A 19,373-nucleotide genomic window follows, 5' to 3' on the forward strand; every position below is an offset into this window, starting at 1 on the left:
AAAGAAGGGAGATAGAGGTCCATATACAAAGAAGAGCTCAGTTGCTCAGAACGTGTTGTACTTTCCTACCAGGGAGATATACTGTCCTCCAGGTGTAGGGGTCATATTGGTGTCACTGTGGAGAAGTAAAACACATAAGTCACAAGATGGCAGCATAATCTCACTAGTCAGGGTCACAGAATTTGAGAGCTCAGGTCATTCATTTCCCTGCTCAGCCTCTTTTTTGAAGAATCTGGAAGTCCAGTGCCTAGCTGTTTCTTCTCAGGGCCTAAATTATCATCTGTGTAGGTGAAAATCTTGTTATGTAACTTTTTAAACCAACAGATTGAATTTAAATTCAGCTGCACTTTGATAGTGTTGAAGTAAACTGTCCACCTGGCATTCAGTACTGAACAAAAAGTATATCAACATGTTGTCTATCTAATGAATACAAAAAACAGCATTTATGGAAAATAACATTGGCTGCAGGTAACTTACGGCATAACTTGGCTGGCTCTGCAACCAAAAGTTACATTTCTTAGGCTTTTTCTTTCTTCCTGCTCTTGAGGGCAGTGCATTCTGAACCCTGCCCCAAATACACACCTTTTAGTGAACGTTATGTATATTTTTGGCAGCAATGAGTGAAGAGTTGATCTTATGTATTCCTCTGTTTATTGTATATATACTATGGTATATATGTATATATGTATATATATATATGGTATTGAATTTTCATCTGTCTTACTGTCTGCCTTTGTCTCTCTCTTTCAAAGAAGATATCTGCCCATTCTTACTGTTCTTCGTGAGTTGTACCTTTTGAATGTGCAGTACTTGATCTGGAAAATATGATCTGTACTAGGGAGGGATGATTCATCACATCAATCACTATATTATATAATGCAGAATGATAACTTCCACTGAGAACATTTCTAGCAGCAGTGTTCCTGCTTGTGAATTTAAATGTTCTCCTGAGGTCTCTCTGTAAAATTAAATGAGGTACTTGTAATTACTTGGAACACAAACAAACCATGGGAGCAAGGCAGGAATCTGTCCCTTTTCAAATTAATTTCATTTTTTTTATGGTGCTGCAAAATTAAACCATAGGGTGGGCACACCTTCCAGGTGCATTTTTATGGAAGGCAGAATTATAGTTCTATCATTAGTTTATATCTATCAAATGAATGTGAAATTTTGGCATTTGTGCAAACTGTGCTAATAGACATTTACCTTCTGAACTTACTGGTGCATTTTCTGACAACATTTTTGCAAACTTTTGAATACATGCTGAAATCCAGAATGGCTTTGTTTTGTGTATTTGTTCAGCTGAAGGTTGTTCTATCTGAGTTTACTCTTAACCAGTCAATATACAGTTGCATCTGAGCATCCCTAAATCTAAATTTAATTAAGAAAGAAAAGTAAGGAAAGTCTACACTGCCCTTTCCATTAATGTGTAGTTTCTGGGCTAAGCAGTTGGCCACATGGTGTCACTGTGTCCTAAGGCAGCAAAACCCCTTGGAATAAAGCCTTTAGTAATTTCAAAGTATCTCAACTATGTCATGTTATCTAAAGGAGATGCTTCATAAAATCGACACAATCTCAGAAGCTTTTCTATAGGCATACTTGAGGAAAATATTTTATACCAAGTGTCTGTTTCCTGGCTCCTTCTGTTTTTCTGGAAGGTATCAGAAATGTTTTTGCCCAGAGGCTTTTGTTCTCTCTAAGTCTGCATTTTGGAGCACGCCTATATGGAAGACTTTTGCGTAAATTGATGCAAGTGTGAGATTTAAAAATTCATTGGTGCTGGACTCATCCTGCATTTTAGTCATAGATCTCTTCTCCTTCTGTCTGTGTATATGTGAATGCAGAACATCCTTTGGCTCTTCTGCCCAGGGGAAACTTGGCCTTATGGTACTCAGAGCAATAGAAACTGTAGATCCTGAGGCCCACAGAATGCTAGTTAGTGCACACTAGTCCTGACAAATGCTTTGCAACAGCACACCTACTCAAGAGATCCGTGCCAAAAGCTGATACATTGCATGCTTAGGAAGTTTCATAACGTACAGCTATAGCAACAACTGAGTGAAATGCTTACTGTACAGATACAGTATGAGCTTTAGCTGAGAAGATGATGTGATATATGGCTCAAGGTGTATTGAAAGACCACAAAATCTTGTGTAGCACAACTATTGGTGTGTACTGCTTCTTCTGTAAAATGGTGAGGAAGCCTAGAACAGCAGGCCTTACACTAACAGCCTCACAGTTTGTGTAGCCAAGGTTAAGACTCCATGGAGAGGAGAGAAAACCGACTCTGGCAGTGACTCACCACTTATGTAGAACGTGGGGGGCTTTTATATTGCTGGAACATTAGGTAGACACTGCTTTTCCAAAGTCAGTTGTTGTGTCTTCCATGAAACTTACTCTCTGCTTAGCTGCTGAGAATTGTGTATGTATCTCAGTGATAGTTTCAGTACCAACTTTGTACTAGGGTCCTGGAGTTCAGCTGTAGCCTGTTTTGAGGCTGGTTTATCTGTCATTATCTTATCTTCAATTTAAATATACAGTCAAACCTACTTAAAGTCATTAGGTCTGTGAAGTGTGGTTCTATGAGTAATTCTGGTGCCTCAGTATGAGTTGTAATGCATTGGTATGAATTGAGGAAATGGCTATAGAGAAGATTCATACATTTTTAATGTAATAAAAGACATGTCTAACAAAAATTCCATTTAATTGAAAGCTTACATTTGTCTTAGTGGAATCCTGTGAAGGGAAATAGTATGCTATTTGTGTATTATTGGAAATAAATGTGTTAACTGAGATTTGAATGGGACGTGAGACTAAATGCTAAAAAAAATCTGGGTGGTCAGATCTCACAGGCTAGAGCTGAGCAGAGAGAAATTGTATTTCCTCTTCTTACTTGCACTGTAACAACAGCTTAGTAGTATGCAGTGTTCTGGCTTGTAATTCCTCTCCTTCTGCCCCTCCACTGCTTTTCTAATTATGTGAACAATAGAAATTGAACAACTAGAAATAATTCCTCCATGGCCTCTATGCTGGTGGTAGTCCTTAGGATAGGAGCTTCTGCTTGATACGGTTCATCCTGTGGAAGAAAATCCTGAAGCACGGAGTAGCATGGAATGGCAATGCAGAGAAGCAGGAGGTGTACAGGCCATCTTGGGAGTAAATCTGGCACACTGTCAAAACAATTTGTCCTTGTTCTATGAATCTCGGAAACTGCTGACCTCATTATTGAGACACAAAAGGACTCTTGATAGTGTGTGAGGGAGTCCTATCTTAACTACTGTAATTATCCTAATGGCGCTGCTGCCATACTGGTACATCAACTGTAAACAGGAAAAGCTGAAACCCGGTGACACAGATGAAATGCAAGTGAAGGGCTAGTGTTTGTATAGTAGAGATATGAATAAAGAAATAGACACTGGCTCAGGAACTCCTTTCACAATGTTTGCTGAGGGAAGAAAGGTGTGAGGAAGGGGAAGGGAATGTGTATCCTACCTTCATGGTATTATGAACCCAACTCTCTGGAAGCAAGGCTTCTTCTGAGATAGCTTTTGTGTCTTGTCATGTGCCATGTATTTCTTGGGCAGCTCTGTTACTCCATTTCTTGAAGAGTTACATTCTGTATGAGGGCATTCAGATTCTGATGTTGTTAGACTAAGAGGTAGACTCCTTGAAATAATGGGAACAGCTTGTCTCTTTGTCTGAGCCTTTTTTATAAACGTAGGCTTTCACTGCCTGTGAATTTCAGTCAACATTACACTCCTAATACATGCTGAGATGTAAAGGAAGGCTTCATGCATGGAAGAAAGATGGATTTTTCAGAGCTGTGGCCAGATATCATTATTTAATGTGACCTATACCATGTATACGTTTCTCTCGGTACCTCCTGACTTCCTACTGTCTGATAGAGCTATACATAAAAGCCAGTCATCCACGCTTGGTTTAAAATTAGAGATCATGTGGGAGGGAAATGTGGTGCGGAGGCTGAGGTGAGAGGGGGGTCACAATATGAAAGGAAGGTGTAGGAGGGAAAATACATAGTTTAGCTATAAGACAGATTTGAAGGATCAGAAATAGAATTTATTGTCACTTTTGATACTGCAGTACTGAGAAATGTCAAAAGACAAATGAGCCCCGTTTTGTTAAAAGCAACAAAACTCCCAGATGAGCTGTTGCTCAAAAAAAGCCCCCTACAATCTGAGCAGATTACATGAACACCAACGCAAACACCAACACACATGAGAAAGTAGAAGAGAAAGGACAGGAGTTAAACAGCAATTAAGCCTACAAATAAAACACTTGGGTTGGGTTTTTGGTGGTGAACACAGAAGGGAGGCTGAAGTAATGATTTGAATATATTTGTTTATTGTGCTCTGCTTCATCAAACACTTCAGCACCTGAACTGGCAAGTGACTTGTAACAGAGAGTCAGCCTGTTCATACCAGTTATAGTGTTCCAGAGAAGAACATGTGCAAATATCTAAGAAGGTCAAAGCTTTTGACTTTTCGAATTAATGAGGTAACGACTAAATGGACAGTAGAGAAGCTGGTACTGTGTAACCTGGGAAACTACTGATGAACTTCCGGTAGCAGCGGATCAGGAAGATGTCTCTGAATCTTTTCAGCACTTCTTGTTCCAGTTGCAGATGACTTTGAGCTTTCTGTATTTTGCTATAGGTTGTTTTTTGACTCACGGAGTTCCTCTGCTCCCCTGAATAGTTTGGAGTGGTGAGGGACTGTTGTAAGTGATGGGAATTGTACTCATGCTCGGCATCACGCAGGTGGCAGTAAAAATGCAGAGATGCTCTGTCATCAGTATGGTTTATGTTAAATACTGTCTTGACACAGACTGGCCACATAATGGTGATGATTACATATGTGAGGAGGAAGGAAGTGAATCCTAGAATGATCACAGCCAGAACTAAAATTAAGAAATCAAATGCATGTTCCTGTCTCTAGAAACTGAAGTGGGATGGCATGGGTTCCTCGATACAGTGCTTCATCCAAAATGTTAGGTATAAAAGTAGTAGTTAATAGACAGCTATAAAATTCTGCACATATTTAGAAAAGCATCAAATAGCTTTACAGCTTTGTTTCTTGGTTTTGCAATGGATACTGTAATGTGTTCTGTTTAGATTATTAATATAGACTTTTAATATAGGAGCATATTGAATGAAAATTAAACTGCCTTGGTCACTACTTCTTACAGACTTTGCCTGGTGCCTGAGTGAAACTACTAATTAAGTTTGTGACTCTCAGGTTATTCCCCACAGACTTGAAGGTTGTTTGGCTGAGGACAAGTGAACAACATTTAGCTGCATCTGTAATAATGTAATGCAAGCATTAATTTAATTTGATTCAGAGCCACATAAGTCTGGACAATGTTCTATTTGGTGCTCTGCAGACCATCTATAAAGTGATGTCTCCTGTGATACAGAAGCTTAGTAGGAATACACTGAGTTTCTCAGAACCACTATGCACTGTCTGCATTCATAAACTGAAGGTGGCTGAAAAGAGTGTTTTCAAATGTTAACTTTTGATTCTTCATATTCTGTAATGGTAATTTCTCTTTGCATTTCTAGTTCATGTTTCTTCCATGTTGCTCCAGTTTCCCAGATACCAGGTGAAGAGATCATTGCTACTTTCATTTAACTGTACGGATTGCTTGTTAACTTGCCTAGGATGTGTGGAAAATTTATGACAGAGTCAAAGAGTATTTAAATGGAGAAAAAGGAAGCATTACCATTTAAATTCTCACTTCCTATCTCCTCTTTTTCCTGTAAGCAGAGCACAAAGCTGTTGCACAATCCATTCAGTGCTCCACATATCTGTCCAAGCTGTTTGTTTATCAAGTCTGAGGAGGAGGAAGAAATAGTATTTGCTAACAACAGCCAGGTGCTTCCCATTCACAGTTTTAGCACGCGTGAGGAAGTGATGTTTGATTAATAGACCAGATCGTAAGTTTTCTGATGCAACACTTACTCTTTTGAAAATGTTGATTGGGTTTTGCATTGCTTGGTTGTCTGGTTCTCCAGCTTCACGGGAACCTGCTTGGAAAGTTGTCATGCTTTCGTAAATCTTGTGAACCCACCTGGCCTGTTCCACTGGCTACCCACCATTCTGTGATGCCATGACACTGCTAGCTTCTCCCGATTACCGGGAGCTACCCTCTAGGCTGGTCAGCAATTGAATGAGCTGCCCATGTGAAGTCCTTCAGCTATTGGCCAATTCCTTTGCTTCCAGCTAGTTAGATCCCATAGCATCAAAAATTGTAGCCTACCCAAGTGACTGCTTGGCCACCCATATGGTAGTGAAACGGCTATGTAGGCAAAATTCTGGCATGAGGAATGAAGCATCAGCCCAGGAATATTTCAGAATCTTTTATTGATTTTATTTATTCTTAATTTTTATATGTGTTAGTGAAATCTACTTGGGGAGGGTGAAGAGAGGTGTGCCAAGAAGATTTCCTTTGAGATGAGTGTGCCAGTTCCCGGTACTGGTGCAGGTAAATCACGGGACATTTTGGAGTTTTGCGGTTCACAGCTTGCTTGCCAGTACCTGTCTGACAAACGCATTCAGTATGTCTCTAAGTACACTGTGGGGAACACCAGCAATTAGTGGGTTTGAATCATATAAGGCGAGGGTCTTTGCCACTTTGCAACATATCTGTTGCATGAAGAGAGGTTGCAGAGTACAAATTGCTTGTGTTGCAGAATAGGCAGCATTACTGGTTAGTGCTCCATTGCTTTGGTAGGTTGTGGGTGAGGCTTGATTCCTGGAGGTACGTTTAGGAGAGCTCAACATCTGAAATCTAGTCTTCATCAGATCTCTACCCCTGGAAGCTAGAGTCTCTGAGTGAGTCTGTGTCTTCCAATGTGGGCTCTCCCTGGCTAAGCCAAGGAGACCTAATTTTAGACCTTTTAGACCTCTAAAATTAGGTCTCAATTTTATACCTTTGGCCCATAGTTCTGGATCCTCTGGGAAAGGAGGCAGTGTAGAAAGCTTATTTTAATTTTCTGTTCTGAACAGACTCAGTAGTTTGTGGTCTACACAAAGTTTTTCAGGCTTGTTGGCCATCTCATGTCTCTCTCCTGCTACATAAACCATGTTGGAGGCCTAAGGTTAAAAGCACCCTAGTTCCCTATTATGCTGAATGCTATATATTTCTGTTGACTTTGGTAGGAGATGAGGACCATTCTGGATTCTCAGATTTCAAGAAGCAATGTATAAAAATCTTGGGAGCTTTAGATGTCCCATAGTATGACATGAATGAAGAAGTTAAAAAATTGCTGGGCCTAAGAAAAATCAGTATTCTACTAGAATAAGAGCATTCAAAATTACAATCAAATGTTTTGTTTTATGTGCTGCTAAAAAAAATAGAGCAGATTGATTTGCATGCATAGAGACATTCAGAGATAGTATCAGGTTCCATGGATGATTCTGTACACATTAGATTAGCTTTGCTGATATGAACAGAGAAGCTCAGTGTATTTAAAGTGCCAGGCTCTATGCTTATAGTGATCTGCCTTCTATGCTGGGCGGTGGGGAGCTGCTGACAGAAAGCAGCTTTCATACTGAGGGAATAAAGCTCAGGGTGCTCTCAAGCTGTATCCCCAGTTGCACTATTAGGAAAACTTTCTGGCACCTTTTAGTCATAAGAATGGCATAAGTGGACTGGAAGAACAGCCACAGATCTAACTTTTCTCTTTGAAATATTTTCTCTAGGCATAAGTATCAATACAGAAGGAGCTTCTGTATTAAAATCCCCATGATTGTAGAGCCCATAAAGTAGTCTTCATTACCAGAAGCAAGTCGTGGTGATTTTTATTGCTGTGAATAACCCCCCCCCCCCTCCCCCCTTGCAAGGTTCATAAACTCTAACAGCTCTAATAGTTTCAGTCAAACTCTGGTTATTCCATTTTAAATTGTTCCCAAAGTTTGGCTGATATATAGAAATTTTGGTGAAAAAAGAAATTAAGATACAGTGATGAGCATAAGAAAGGGAAAAGTTCGCTTGGTGATTTTGACAACATTGCAGTAACTTCAGAAGAGCTTCCGAAAGATAGTGAGAAGCCCCATGATTTTCTGATATGGAGGATAATGAGTTGTAATAATCTGCTTGCAGGGCTGTGAGCTGAATTATCTGGCATCTTTTCCACCCCTCATATTCATTTTTTCTGTGAATCTTCATGCTTTAGACAGATCTCATGGACTGTACTAGTTGTCCATGATCTCCAGGTAAGTTTTTATGTGCCAGCTAATCTGAGCTGTTGCCTGCATGTCACTAGAGAGAGAGGCCAGATTATTCCTCAGAAAAAAAAAGTAATTCTATTGCTTCAGCTCCTGAAGTGAGCTTAGCATTTGGCCCAAGGAGTGCTACTGTCCTTAATCTTGTTAATTCTGAAGTACTGTTTGGAGGGTAGTTACTCCCAGGAGTGAACTGAACCCTTCATGTTTTGCACCGTTATCTGAAATCAGTTCTTGTAGAACCTTGTATGGTTCTTCCCTGTATGCTTCTTCTGGCTCTTTTGAGCCAATATCTAAGGGCTGTACTTGAGTAAAGGTAGATCCTTGAAAAAAAAATTGCTTACAGGGCTTAATGGGGATTTGACACAGCAGAAGGGTTAGAGAGGATATAGTGCTCTGTGTGTCATAATATGACAGTAAACTTTGTTTTTTAATTACTCTTGGTCTGTATAATAACATTGAGTAGCAAACATTGCCTTAGTAGATCTTGCCCCAACGAATTTGTAGTCACTTAAACCGAAAAACAGTAGGATACAACAAATGGTAATTTCATGATTCTGAAAAGATGATTATTCAAAAAATACAAGGGGTTAGTGGCAGCTAAGAAAGATACTCTTCCTTTGATAGTTTGAAATGAAATGCCTTAAACATAAGTCAATTCTTCCTGTCAGCCAAGTGGTGAAGTGTAATGCTTACCTAACTCTTCAAAGGTCTTTACTGAAGCAATTTTGTACTGACATCAGTGTCAGACTATTTGAATAAGATCTGAAGATAAAGGTCTCAGAAACTGGCTTGAGTGGAATTACACTGAGGTATCTTACTCAATTATTTCAATTAGATGCTCTGCAATCACTTGGTTTAGAACAAAAGAACAATTTCTGAACTTAAACACAGTGGATTTCAATGTGTGGTTTTACATTGACGCATCTTGGAAAGACAGCACTCCAGACCTCAGATAGCCCCAGATAAATAATAAGCAATTTCCTCCCATCTTGAAGCTACAGAGATCACCATCTCATCATATTTACACCCACACCTGCAAAATATCTAAGGAAATTATTAGCTTTCTTACCCTGGTCAGGATAAAGACATAGATAAAGAGCCAGAGATATTGATTTTACTGTATGATATCTTAAAGATTGCAGTGGTTCATGAGATAGGTAAGAGAATATGACACCTTTTACTTTTCTGAAAAGGGTTTGGATCTTGATAGCCAAAAAGACTATTAACTTAGTAATGCTGCTATCACCTGACGGCTGCTCAGAGAGAGATAATGTAGTGTTTTGTTTTAATTAACATTAGGTGTGATGTAAATGATGTTTGCAGTATATTCAGAGGTGTGAAATAATTTCAAATTAGATGTGGATTTTGCTCAACCAGAATTGTGTGTGGAGGGAGCAGTGAAACTTAGAAGGCTTTTATTTCAAAATGAAATACTTCAGTCTTGAAAGGTCTGACAGTCTGACATTTCTGAAGCTTTTTTATATGCTCTAATTTCACATGGCATTGTTTAATTGAAAAATGGAGATATAGTTTAATGCTATTTTTTTTGGTGCAAATTATTTATTATAATTTTGTAGACGAGATAGAGAAAATACTTTGACAAAAAATTATTTGAATTTGAACATAGACTATTACTTACTCAAATTACTGTAATTTTCCTAACCCAGCCTCTGAGCTGAGCAAGGCAGGAACTGATTTATGAGGCACGGAGAAAGTGGCTGCCATCTCACATTGCTACTGTCGTGTGCAACAAGAAGTCTCCGCAAAGCTACCTCATCTTCCACCTCCATCTTGTCAGCAATGTGGCAGCGTCTACCTCTAAGAAGATCCACACTTATCTCTACTTAGCAGATTTCATGAGATGAAAAAATGATTTCAAGCAAAATCATGATTTATTTTTATAAGAGGGGTTCTCGGTAATTGCCATACTTGCTTGATAAGCTGTGAAGATGGAGCATCAAAGGACCGAGTGTTTCACTGGGGGTACTTCTTGTCCATCAGTTCTAGAAACATTCTCATGTGAAATTTTGCTATGCTGGTGCCACTGCTGGGATAAATCATAGAAACTGCTCCATGGGCCTTCAGTACCGTTTATAAGCTCTGCCTCACCTTTTAAGTTTACGCCAACAGGATGGTCCAAATCACAGCCATTTTCAATTCCTGTCATTTTGCAGCTTGGTTTCTGACAGCTTAGCTTGTGCCTGTGAGTAGCTTCGTACAAAGGTTGTTAGTGAGCAGCACACTGGGTAACTTACGTGGAGCCAAACATCATATTAATTACCATTTGTTTCTTGCATACTGGGAAGAGCTTAGGTGTGCGTTCCTTCCATTGGGATTCTATTTCTTAAGATCTCTCGTTTGAGATTGCCAGCAGTTTCTGTATGAAGCATTTCAACTCAAGTGTGATTTGGTATGGCTGTTTCTGTTTTTAATTCTCTTGGCTTATTTCCAAGTACTTTCTTAGTATTAATTCAGAAAAGCATTGAGATTCAGCTGTAAAAGTAGGATGATATCAACTTAATTAACGTGTAAAGTCTTTCTAGAATCTCTCTTCTCTTTGTGTCCAGAGCAGCATTTTATAAAATATAACCACAGATAAAACATATTCTCTACATCTATCAACTCCAATGACATAATCCTGCCATGACTGTTCCCACCTATAGCAAAAAGGGAGGGAGAGGGCTTTCTACCTCCCCCCCTGAAGATACTGCCTATTATTCAGTTAATTCACTTCATGCATTCTGCTGTATGCCCTCTCTATTTTGGATTTAAGCTTTTAGATTTATTTTTCCTTCTTTATGCACTTGAATTTCTTTGTCTTACTTTCCCCATCCTGTACATTTTTTGTATATCCGTAGTGAGGCCTGACATCATGTATCCCATCTCCCCTGTCACCAGGAGGGAATGGATGTGGTGCTTGTCAGTGTGCTTGTTGACAAGCAACACAAATGTTTTATGTATTTTGGCCATTTTGATTTACTGGAAACATTAATTTCTTGGAGGGGCTATTGGAAAAATTAATTCCATAGCTCTCCAAAATAACTTCTACACCTTGACTGGAAGACATTTAAGAGCTTTTTTTCTTCTTTCTTGTTCCATAAAGGCCTGGGTCTCCCTGCTGCAGCTGTTCTGTTTTGAATGTGTTGCTCCGTTTCCAGGCAGACATACCCCTCTTTGAATGGAGTTCACTTTTCTCTGGCTGTTTTTCCATTTGCCTTCTCTTTAGGAGGTGAATTTGTCAGCCTACTATTTTGGTCTCTCAATTCAGCTACAGCAGTAGAAACTGTGATCAAAGCTGCAACAGCACTATGGAGGAGGAAAACCAAAACTCCATTCTGGATAACAGATTTTTAACAGAATAGCAAGTTCGCAATTCTTTCTATCTTTTCTAGGGCTTTTGTAGATGCCTTTTGATTTCCTCTATTTTACAGCAGATCTTTATTTCAGATATCTTTCTTTTTAGTATTATAGAGGTGGCAGCCTAAGTCTTTAGGCTCTGTCCTGCTACTTGGCTAATCCTGCATCCATCCTGTAGCATAGTGGCTGCATTGTCAGTCACAGAGTCTCCTTGAAATGTAAATCTGAGTTCTTTATTATGACTTGCATAAACCCAGGATCACTTGAATAAAATGTTTTGGTTTTTTGTTTGTTTGTTTGTTTTTGTGGGAAGTGTCCTGTAAAGTGGCCTAAACATGATTGACAGCATGTAAGAAAAAAAAAAATACAGCCAAAAATTTCAGGTAAGCCTATTTTTCCTAAGCAGTTCTTCAGGTTACACTTCTTTTTTGTTTTTGGTTTTGCCAAACTACCTACAATTTTTGAAAATTAGCTTTTGACTCTCTCACCTTCCATCAATATTAGGTGTCTGCTGAAGCTTGATCCTATTTCTTCCTGTGATTGATATTACTGTGCTCATGTGAGCACATATTTATTGCAAGTTTATGATGGCTCCCAGGCCCTTTCCAAGCTTGGCTCTGCACAACAGCCACCATGAAATTGTACATGTGGATTAAAGCACAGGCAGAACTGATTGCCTGGAGCAGTGTTCTGACAGGCAGCCCACAGTTGCCTACCATCAGCCCACAGATGGCACAGAAGAGGTGGAGGAAACTGTATCCATGGCCTCTCCAAAGGATGCCTTGAGATCCACCACTGGCAGGGGGAAACTGGGAGATACAAACTTGACACTCTCTTCTTAGAGGAAGTGTGTAAAGGGAAAAAGCCCAGAAGATGTATACAGCTTTCCCTACCAATGTTTATCCCAATTTCACCAACATCTCTGTGCTGGGTTATCATGCAGCAAGTAATGAAATATGGAGGCTTGATTTACAGGTGTGTAGTACAGTTCCCAGTAATATATTAAAACAAGTCTCAGATGTAGAAAGGATTGAAAAGGACCTTACCTTCACAAATGGCCTTTTCACGCTACCAATTTCAATAGATATGATCTGGCAGTCTCCTCCCTTCATTTTCAAAAAATCAAAAATTTATTTTTATATATATATATATTTTTTTTTTCTAGATTGTTCGATTATTCTGTGGAAGAACTTAAGATACAGATACAGACAATTCATCTACTGACTAGAAGGAAGAGATGGAAAGTGAAGGGAGACTTTCTGAACATGGCAGAATTCACCCATAAGCCAGGAAGGATTGTCTTGAGATAATAACAAAAGGTAAGAGGCGTAAAGTGACAGGCAGAGATGTGATAACTGCAGCTTTCCTCTCACCTCTGACATTGTAGATGTGTCCCTCAGACGTAGGCAGAATCTCTTCCCCATACACAGGAGGCAGAGGGTGGAGCTCAGCGCCTGTATAAATTATATGTGTCCTTCAGGTTATTTCAGCAGCAACAACAAGCCGTGAGTGTGTTTGTCAGCTGACAGATCTGTTATCCAAATTGGGTTTTCTGTTGCTGTCGCCATCTTGTGTGCTATGGGAAGCCCACCAGCCAAGGTAAGAGAATTGCAGCTCCTGTCTTTGCTTTGGCCTGACGCCTTGCTTCTGGGAACAGCTGGCTCTTGCTCTCATAAGTGAACTCGCTCTTCTGTGTGTCTGTTGAGATGCTGCTGGTTTGATATAGCAGGGTCCTCTTGAACTTTGCAAGTTTGCAGTTTTCCCTTTTCCCTTGCCCTAACTGACGTGTGAGCTACATTCAATGAAAATGCAGTAAAACGTGGCCCTTTTGTCGTAAGGTGTACATGTGGGAATGAACACCAGGGTGGAGCAGGGCTGGCCTTGAGTTTACTTCATGCAAAACGAAAGTGCCTTAGTCCTACTGCATGCTTTTCTCAGGATCGCACATGTTCGTTGCTTGCCCAAGCTAAAAAAAACAACAGCTTTTTCTAGCAACAAAGCACGATTTGTGTTTAGCTGCAGGGGGGAGTTCTAATGAGCCATTTGGCTGATTTAGCTGTCTTTCATGTAATGTTTACAGTGTCTGTGATTCGAGGGGAGATATTTCTTGTTTCGACTTGAGTTTTCCAATGTGAGTTCCATTCAGAGATTTCAGCTGATAGCTTTCAGTATAAATCAACAGGATTATTGGCTCTGGGCCATGTTCTCATGTGAATCTTTAAAAAGTAATTGATGCCGTGTCTGAATTATGTACAAATTAAACATTCTTTATGTCTCAAAGTCTCTGTCAAAATTTACAGTAACAAAAAGAAATATGGCCATTCCCAGGGTTTAAATGTATGGGAAACTATATTATGTGTTATGTGTTATGGCTTATCGAGAATCCTTCATCTTTAACATCTAAGAATATTTACTGTTCTTTGCCACAGACATAATTGAAAGTGAAGTTAAAAGATTCAGCTGCTGGTAGCTTAAATTGATAGACTTTATGAAGGGTTAAAAATAGTCGGATGCTGGGTGCTCAGGACAAAGAATATGAATTATATATGTAAAGTACTATTTTGATAAAATTTGTACTTAATCTGTTTACCTACCTGTTAGATCCAGAGGTATGTATCCATCTTATAACTAAGTATCATCCATCCATTTAAAGTATCTCTTGAATCTATTAAGGTAACACTGAATTTGATAGATGGGTGGATAGCACAGATTAAATTTTATCTGAAAAATCTCTATTACAGAGGAAGTTCTTGCATTTGAACCTAATGCTACAGCTGCTATTGTCTGATATTTTCCCACTTTATGGGCAATATGGACAAAATATAGAGTTCAGGCATAGCTTCAGGTCAGAAGGTTTTTGCTCCCACAGAAGAATATTCTTTCAGTACTGCAGGAGCTGTGACATTCTGTCAGGAAAATGTGTTTTTTCAGTATGTTTAATTGAATAAATAGAGACAGAAATCAGGTTTTGTGTTCTTTTTATTTTCTTCTTTTTCTTTTAGATTATAAAAGCAAGTTGTCTGGAAAGCATGGATACTTCATACTATTTAGAGGGGCCTACTGAAAATCTCCAAGTTAATTTTTTACTATTTAAAAATACAGAATTTGCACAGAAGTAGAGGACAGTATTAATTTGCAGCTTTCTGAGAAAACTCTTGGTTTTCATAAGGGTGTATTTTCTGCTCAGACAAGAGTTATCACTCTAGTTTTTTTTTGAACCATGGAATATTTTTTTTTCTATAAGATACTCAGAAACAGTACAAATCCCTGAGGCAGTCACCCATACAGGAAAAGAGAAGACTGGTAGAGTATAAGGATGGTCCATCCCAAACCTACTGTGACTCTTGAAACAATCCATCACTGAAAACATGATATTACAATAAATATTCATAAACAAAATTAGATTTTCTTTCTAAAAGTTCAACTTCCAATGCCCTCAGCCCACGTTATGTATTAAAGAATCTGTGTGGGAGAGTGCTTTGGAATCAGGCTGATCAAGAGAAGGTCAAAAAGTGTTGTGGGTTGTTGTTTTTTTTTTTAAGTTTTTCATTTTACCCTTAATTTAATAAACTACCTCCAAACTGTAGTTGAAGTAAACCCTCGGTATCTAAGATAAAAGAAATGATCAGAATATGCCAAATGATCATAGATGGTGTGAGATCCATTAATAAGATATTGCACTGCTTGTAGAATGCCACTGGAGAGAGAAAAAATAATGCATGGAAAGAAGTAATGATTTGCGCCTAAAAAACACTGACAAAACTGAGAGAAAACTCTAAAACTTATTCAGAGGACGCCAAAAGACAGGGTACAAACTTTTCTTATAAAACTCTTCATATAACCTGTTGGTATCGCATGGTGGTAACTCTACTTTGTTAACTGCTTAGATTTGGAGTTGGGGAAGTGCAACACTGAGATTCCAGTTAGACTTCCAACATGTACAAACCAATGGTGATGGGAGGAGTTTCCCAGGTTGTCAAGTTCTACAGAAACTATTCTCCTAGAAGAATAATTTACTAGTGAATGAGGCCTTGTTCTGGGAGCAGCATGGTGGGGCAATAAGGAGTGAAATCAAGGATGTGAGCTGTTGGTAGGTTTTGCTTCTTTCATTGCCATCTGAAAACTGTCTCAGTAGGCTTTTCATTATTAATGAGCTTTGAGAAGCTCATATATTCTCAAAGTTCTCTTTTTGGGATGAAACCCTGAAGTGACTAACTGCCTGTAAACAGTAGAGAAGGCTAATTATGTGTCCTCCTGAAGCTGACAGGCATATGACTATTCCCTGGAAGCCAGACAGTAGGCCAGCCAATGTGTTATTACAATCATCACTGCAAGGCTGGAAACAGATGTGAATTTTCAGCTTGCTTAGGGTTTTACACAATTGTAGCTAGTTTTATCTGCTTGGGTTTTCTCTATTTTAGACTTGAAATGGTCCCTTGAAAACTTTCTCTAAGAGTACAGAAATGTAATTTAATGCTAAGTGCTATCAAATGAAAAGATTTTTCAATGCATTTTGTTTAAATACTCTTTGGGAATTTGGACATGGCACTATTTGTTGGTCTGGAGTGTCGTTGTCTAGGATGCAGACGTACACAGGCAGCTGAGTCCTGCACTCTGTTGTTGGCCTCAACGTAGCACTATTAATTTTCCAGCAAATAAGGATGGTTGTATTTCTAGGCAAAAATAGAGTGATGTGCCTCAATGAAGACTACATTTGACACTGCATGTTTCCAGAAGCATTATGTTGGTCTCTGTGAGCCTATACAGGAAACTCTGGTTCTCACAAGAAAGTAAGGAACAAGATCAGTGGAACTGCAAGTAAATAACTCCAGAAGAGCTGTCTGGATATAACACTCATGCTTAGCAATTCGTATTAATAGCAATATTGCACTTTGCTTTTCAAGTTATGAAAACAGCAAATGAAAAGGTGTTTTAGAGCACTAGCACTTTTGAACAAGGGTGTTATTTTGGCCCATCTAAATCAGACCCCTGCTGGGCTACTCTGGACTGTTATAAAGGGAAATGAGCTCAGCCTTTTTCTGATGAAAAAGAGAATTAGCTCAATTCTCAGTGGCTACCACAATCTGCAGAAACTGCAGCCTTGGGAACAGGATGTTCTTCTTGCTTTCCATGGGAATTCGCAGTCTGTAGGATTTGTTACAGCCATCTTTACCCATCTGAACCCGTTTATCTCTTCCCTGCAACAATGCAAGGGCTATGCTGCACCAAATCTGAAGAAATTTAGTCACCTTAGATGATTTTTCATTAAATGAAGTGCTTGCTGCTGAAAGAGGAAGAGAGGAGGTATGAAGCTTTCTGGCTGTAGTGGGAGAAGATGCAAAAGCATGACACCTATCACAACTAAGAGTAGCTGATAATGAGCTGCAGATGAATCTTTTTGTAAGAAATTAGGAAATTTTGATCATGTAAGGTTCAGAGAAAATTATATACCAGCATCTATTTTTCCAGTGAAGGCGAAATCTGAGAATGATTTGGGCTTCCATTGAGCAAGGGGAAGTTGATTACAAAACAGCACAGAATTAACATATTAATTAAAAACAGTCAGCCCTGTAATTGGCTACATAATCCAATATTTCATGTTAATGAAACCCACTAGGAATGCTGAGTGTTCCAGTCGGTACTTCTATGTTTAATAGCTATTTGCGTAGGAAAATTAAAGTCTAATTCTTTCAGTGGGCTACAAGAATAGTTTAGAATTGTCCTCACTGGAACTTGAAATGTCCATAACGTGTTAAACTTGTAAGGTTCAAAATATTTCAGTTTCAAACTGGAAGAAAACATAATAGGAATGGTTTTTGTTCCACAAAAACAAATGTGCTTTGCATTTCTATACAGAAGGTGTTTCAATCAACCATTAAGGTCCAAGAGACAGTAATTTGTGATTTTGCACTGGTTTACCAACAGCATTTTTCTGTTTAGATGACTCTTGAATATCAACCTGAATTTAAAAAAATAGACTTTGTAAAATTTAATATAAAGCCTTATCTGAGTGTGCTAATTTACAGTTAAAATTGTGTCCATTTCATATGATGCTATTTGCCTCTAAAAAATGTTGAATTAAACTGAATGAAGGCAATTTTCATTTCTGATTTAAAAAAAAAAAAAAAGTCCAGTATTTTCCACCCCATTTAAAAGGAGTTTCAAATTTAGTATAATGACTATTTCTAGAGAAGTTCTCCCTTCCTCATCTCCTGGTGTGTCTGAAGTTAATCATTTCAGTGTCAAGAAAATTAATCATGGTGCTACTTTAAAAAAAATATATTTATATTGTTGCAGTGTAGTGGGATACTCTGGTTTAGACAAACAGATGTCTTGTTTCAATCAGTCTGTAGTTTAAAGTACCATGAAAGCTAATGGAGTGTTTTTAGCATGATTTGTCCCTGTTCTAATTTGTTAATGAGAGAGAGAGACTGTTTGTTATTTTTGCTTGAAAATAAAATTTAAATGTTCCAATTCGGAGAGCTAAAAAAAACGGAAATATTTTCCTTTAATTAAGTTTATTGCATCTGCATATGTGTGTTCATTCAGGCTTACTGAAACATTTTTTGAAAGCACTGAGTATTTTTTGAGTAGCTGGGAAGCTTGACTCATGAGAGTTTGGAACAAGTAACTTGAAATAAACATTGCACTGCTATCTTGTTTCTGATAGGAATAAATCTCATATCTGAAAGAGGACTGGTCACATTTCCATTAGATGAATTCAAGATACCTAATGATGTAGGATTCTGTGATATTACACCTGTAAATCAGGGCACTATTGTTCCTTCATCTGAAGGGCTTCTGCTGGGCATGTAGTCCACTTAGAGCCTGTAATGCAGTCCACTAGATGCCTATTGCTGAACTTGGCCTACTTATAAACATAATGAAAATCTAGTCCTACTTGGGATGTGAGATTGGAAGCTTTTAAATATGGTTGGTAACTGCCATATCTAGAGCCAGAATCAGTACTGAGCCCAGACCCAGGCAGGCAGCTGTGAGTTCCTAGTGTTGCCTTCCAAAGGCCCAGTTTTGACCCAGCTGTGGCATAAGTTCCTCTGCGGGTTGGCAGAACAGTTATCACCACAACCATGTATATACCAGATTGTTTGTAAAGGGACATTTTTGGGTGACTACAGGAGCTTCCTATAGCGTTATATGAGCTGCTGTCTTCTTTCTTTCTCTGTCTTCATTTATTCAAGCTACTCAGCAAATAGTCTGCAGATAATCATCAAATAGTGGGTAATCGTGCTTTCATCTTAGCATGGCATGCTTCCACTGAAAGGTGACCTCCTCACTTCAAACAGGCAAACAGCAAGGACAGACAGTCCTCTGTACGGTTCAAAATACGTATGATTTCTGTAGGACGAGCTGACAAAACTCATTGCATTTGTTTTCTCTGCAGATGAAGATTTGTCCCATCTACATGCTTTCTGTAAGAATCATACAAGCCAGGAACATCAAGTCAAGAGACCTATGTGAGTTGTGGTTTGCTTGTGTTTTTAGTCACCTCTAGAGTTTACACAGTGAGCAATGTTCCTAAGTTCTGAAGGTATACAAATAACATATACGCATAAAGCAGAGCAATAGAAATACTAACATCAGGGCTGTAATTAGATCAAATGCCTGAGGTATCATTAGTTTAGAGGCCAGATCTATTGGCATTTCAGAGAAACTGTAAAATCCAAGACTCCCAGCTGAACTTTCTGAACCAGTAAGGGAAAGTAGACCATGTGAGGGAACTGCAGCCTATACATTTTCTTACAGTCAAAA

At 38.7% G+C, this 19,373-nt stretch overlaps 1 protein-coding gene across 13 annotated transcripts in view; it reads left to right on the plus strand.

Annotated features, from left to right (window-relative positions):
• Positions 1–19,373, plus strand: part of PLA2G4B (phospholipase A2 group IVB) — a 47,209-nt gene that overhangs the window by 6,163 nt on the left and 21,673 nt on the right. For 4 of the 13 annotated variants that reach the window (XM_052696241.1, XM_052696252.1, XM_052696247.1 and 1 more), the window contains 5 exons: positions 6,417–6,501; positions 11,917–11,986; positions 12,769–12,922; positions 13,084–13,202; positions 19,006–19,078. In XM_052696241.1, the coding sequence (XP_052552201.1) occupies positions 13,182–13,202; positions 19,006–19,078 (94 nt within the window). In that variant the 5' untranslated portion in view covers positions 6,417–6,501; positions 11,917–11,986; positions 12,769–12,922; positions 13,084–13,181. Of the gene's footprint in view, positions 1–5; positions 6,502–11,916; positions 11,987–12,768; positions 12,923–13,083; positions 13,203–15,490; positions 15,694–19,005; positions 19,079–19,373 lie in introns of those variants that run through there. The other 9 variants (XM_052696242.1, XM_052696245.1, XM_052696244.1 and 6 more) reach the window with 5 other exon arrangements.

This window comes from Tympanuchus pallidicinctus, unplaced genomic scaffold, assembly GCF_026119805.1.
Source record: "Tympanuchus pallidicinctus isolate F22 unplaced genomic scaffold, pur_lepc_1.0 scaffold3, whole genome shotgun sequence".
Taxonomy (NCBI): domain Eukaryota; kingdom Metazoa; phylum Chordata; class Aves; order Galliformes; family Phasianidae; genus Tympanuchus; species Tympanuchus pallidicinctus.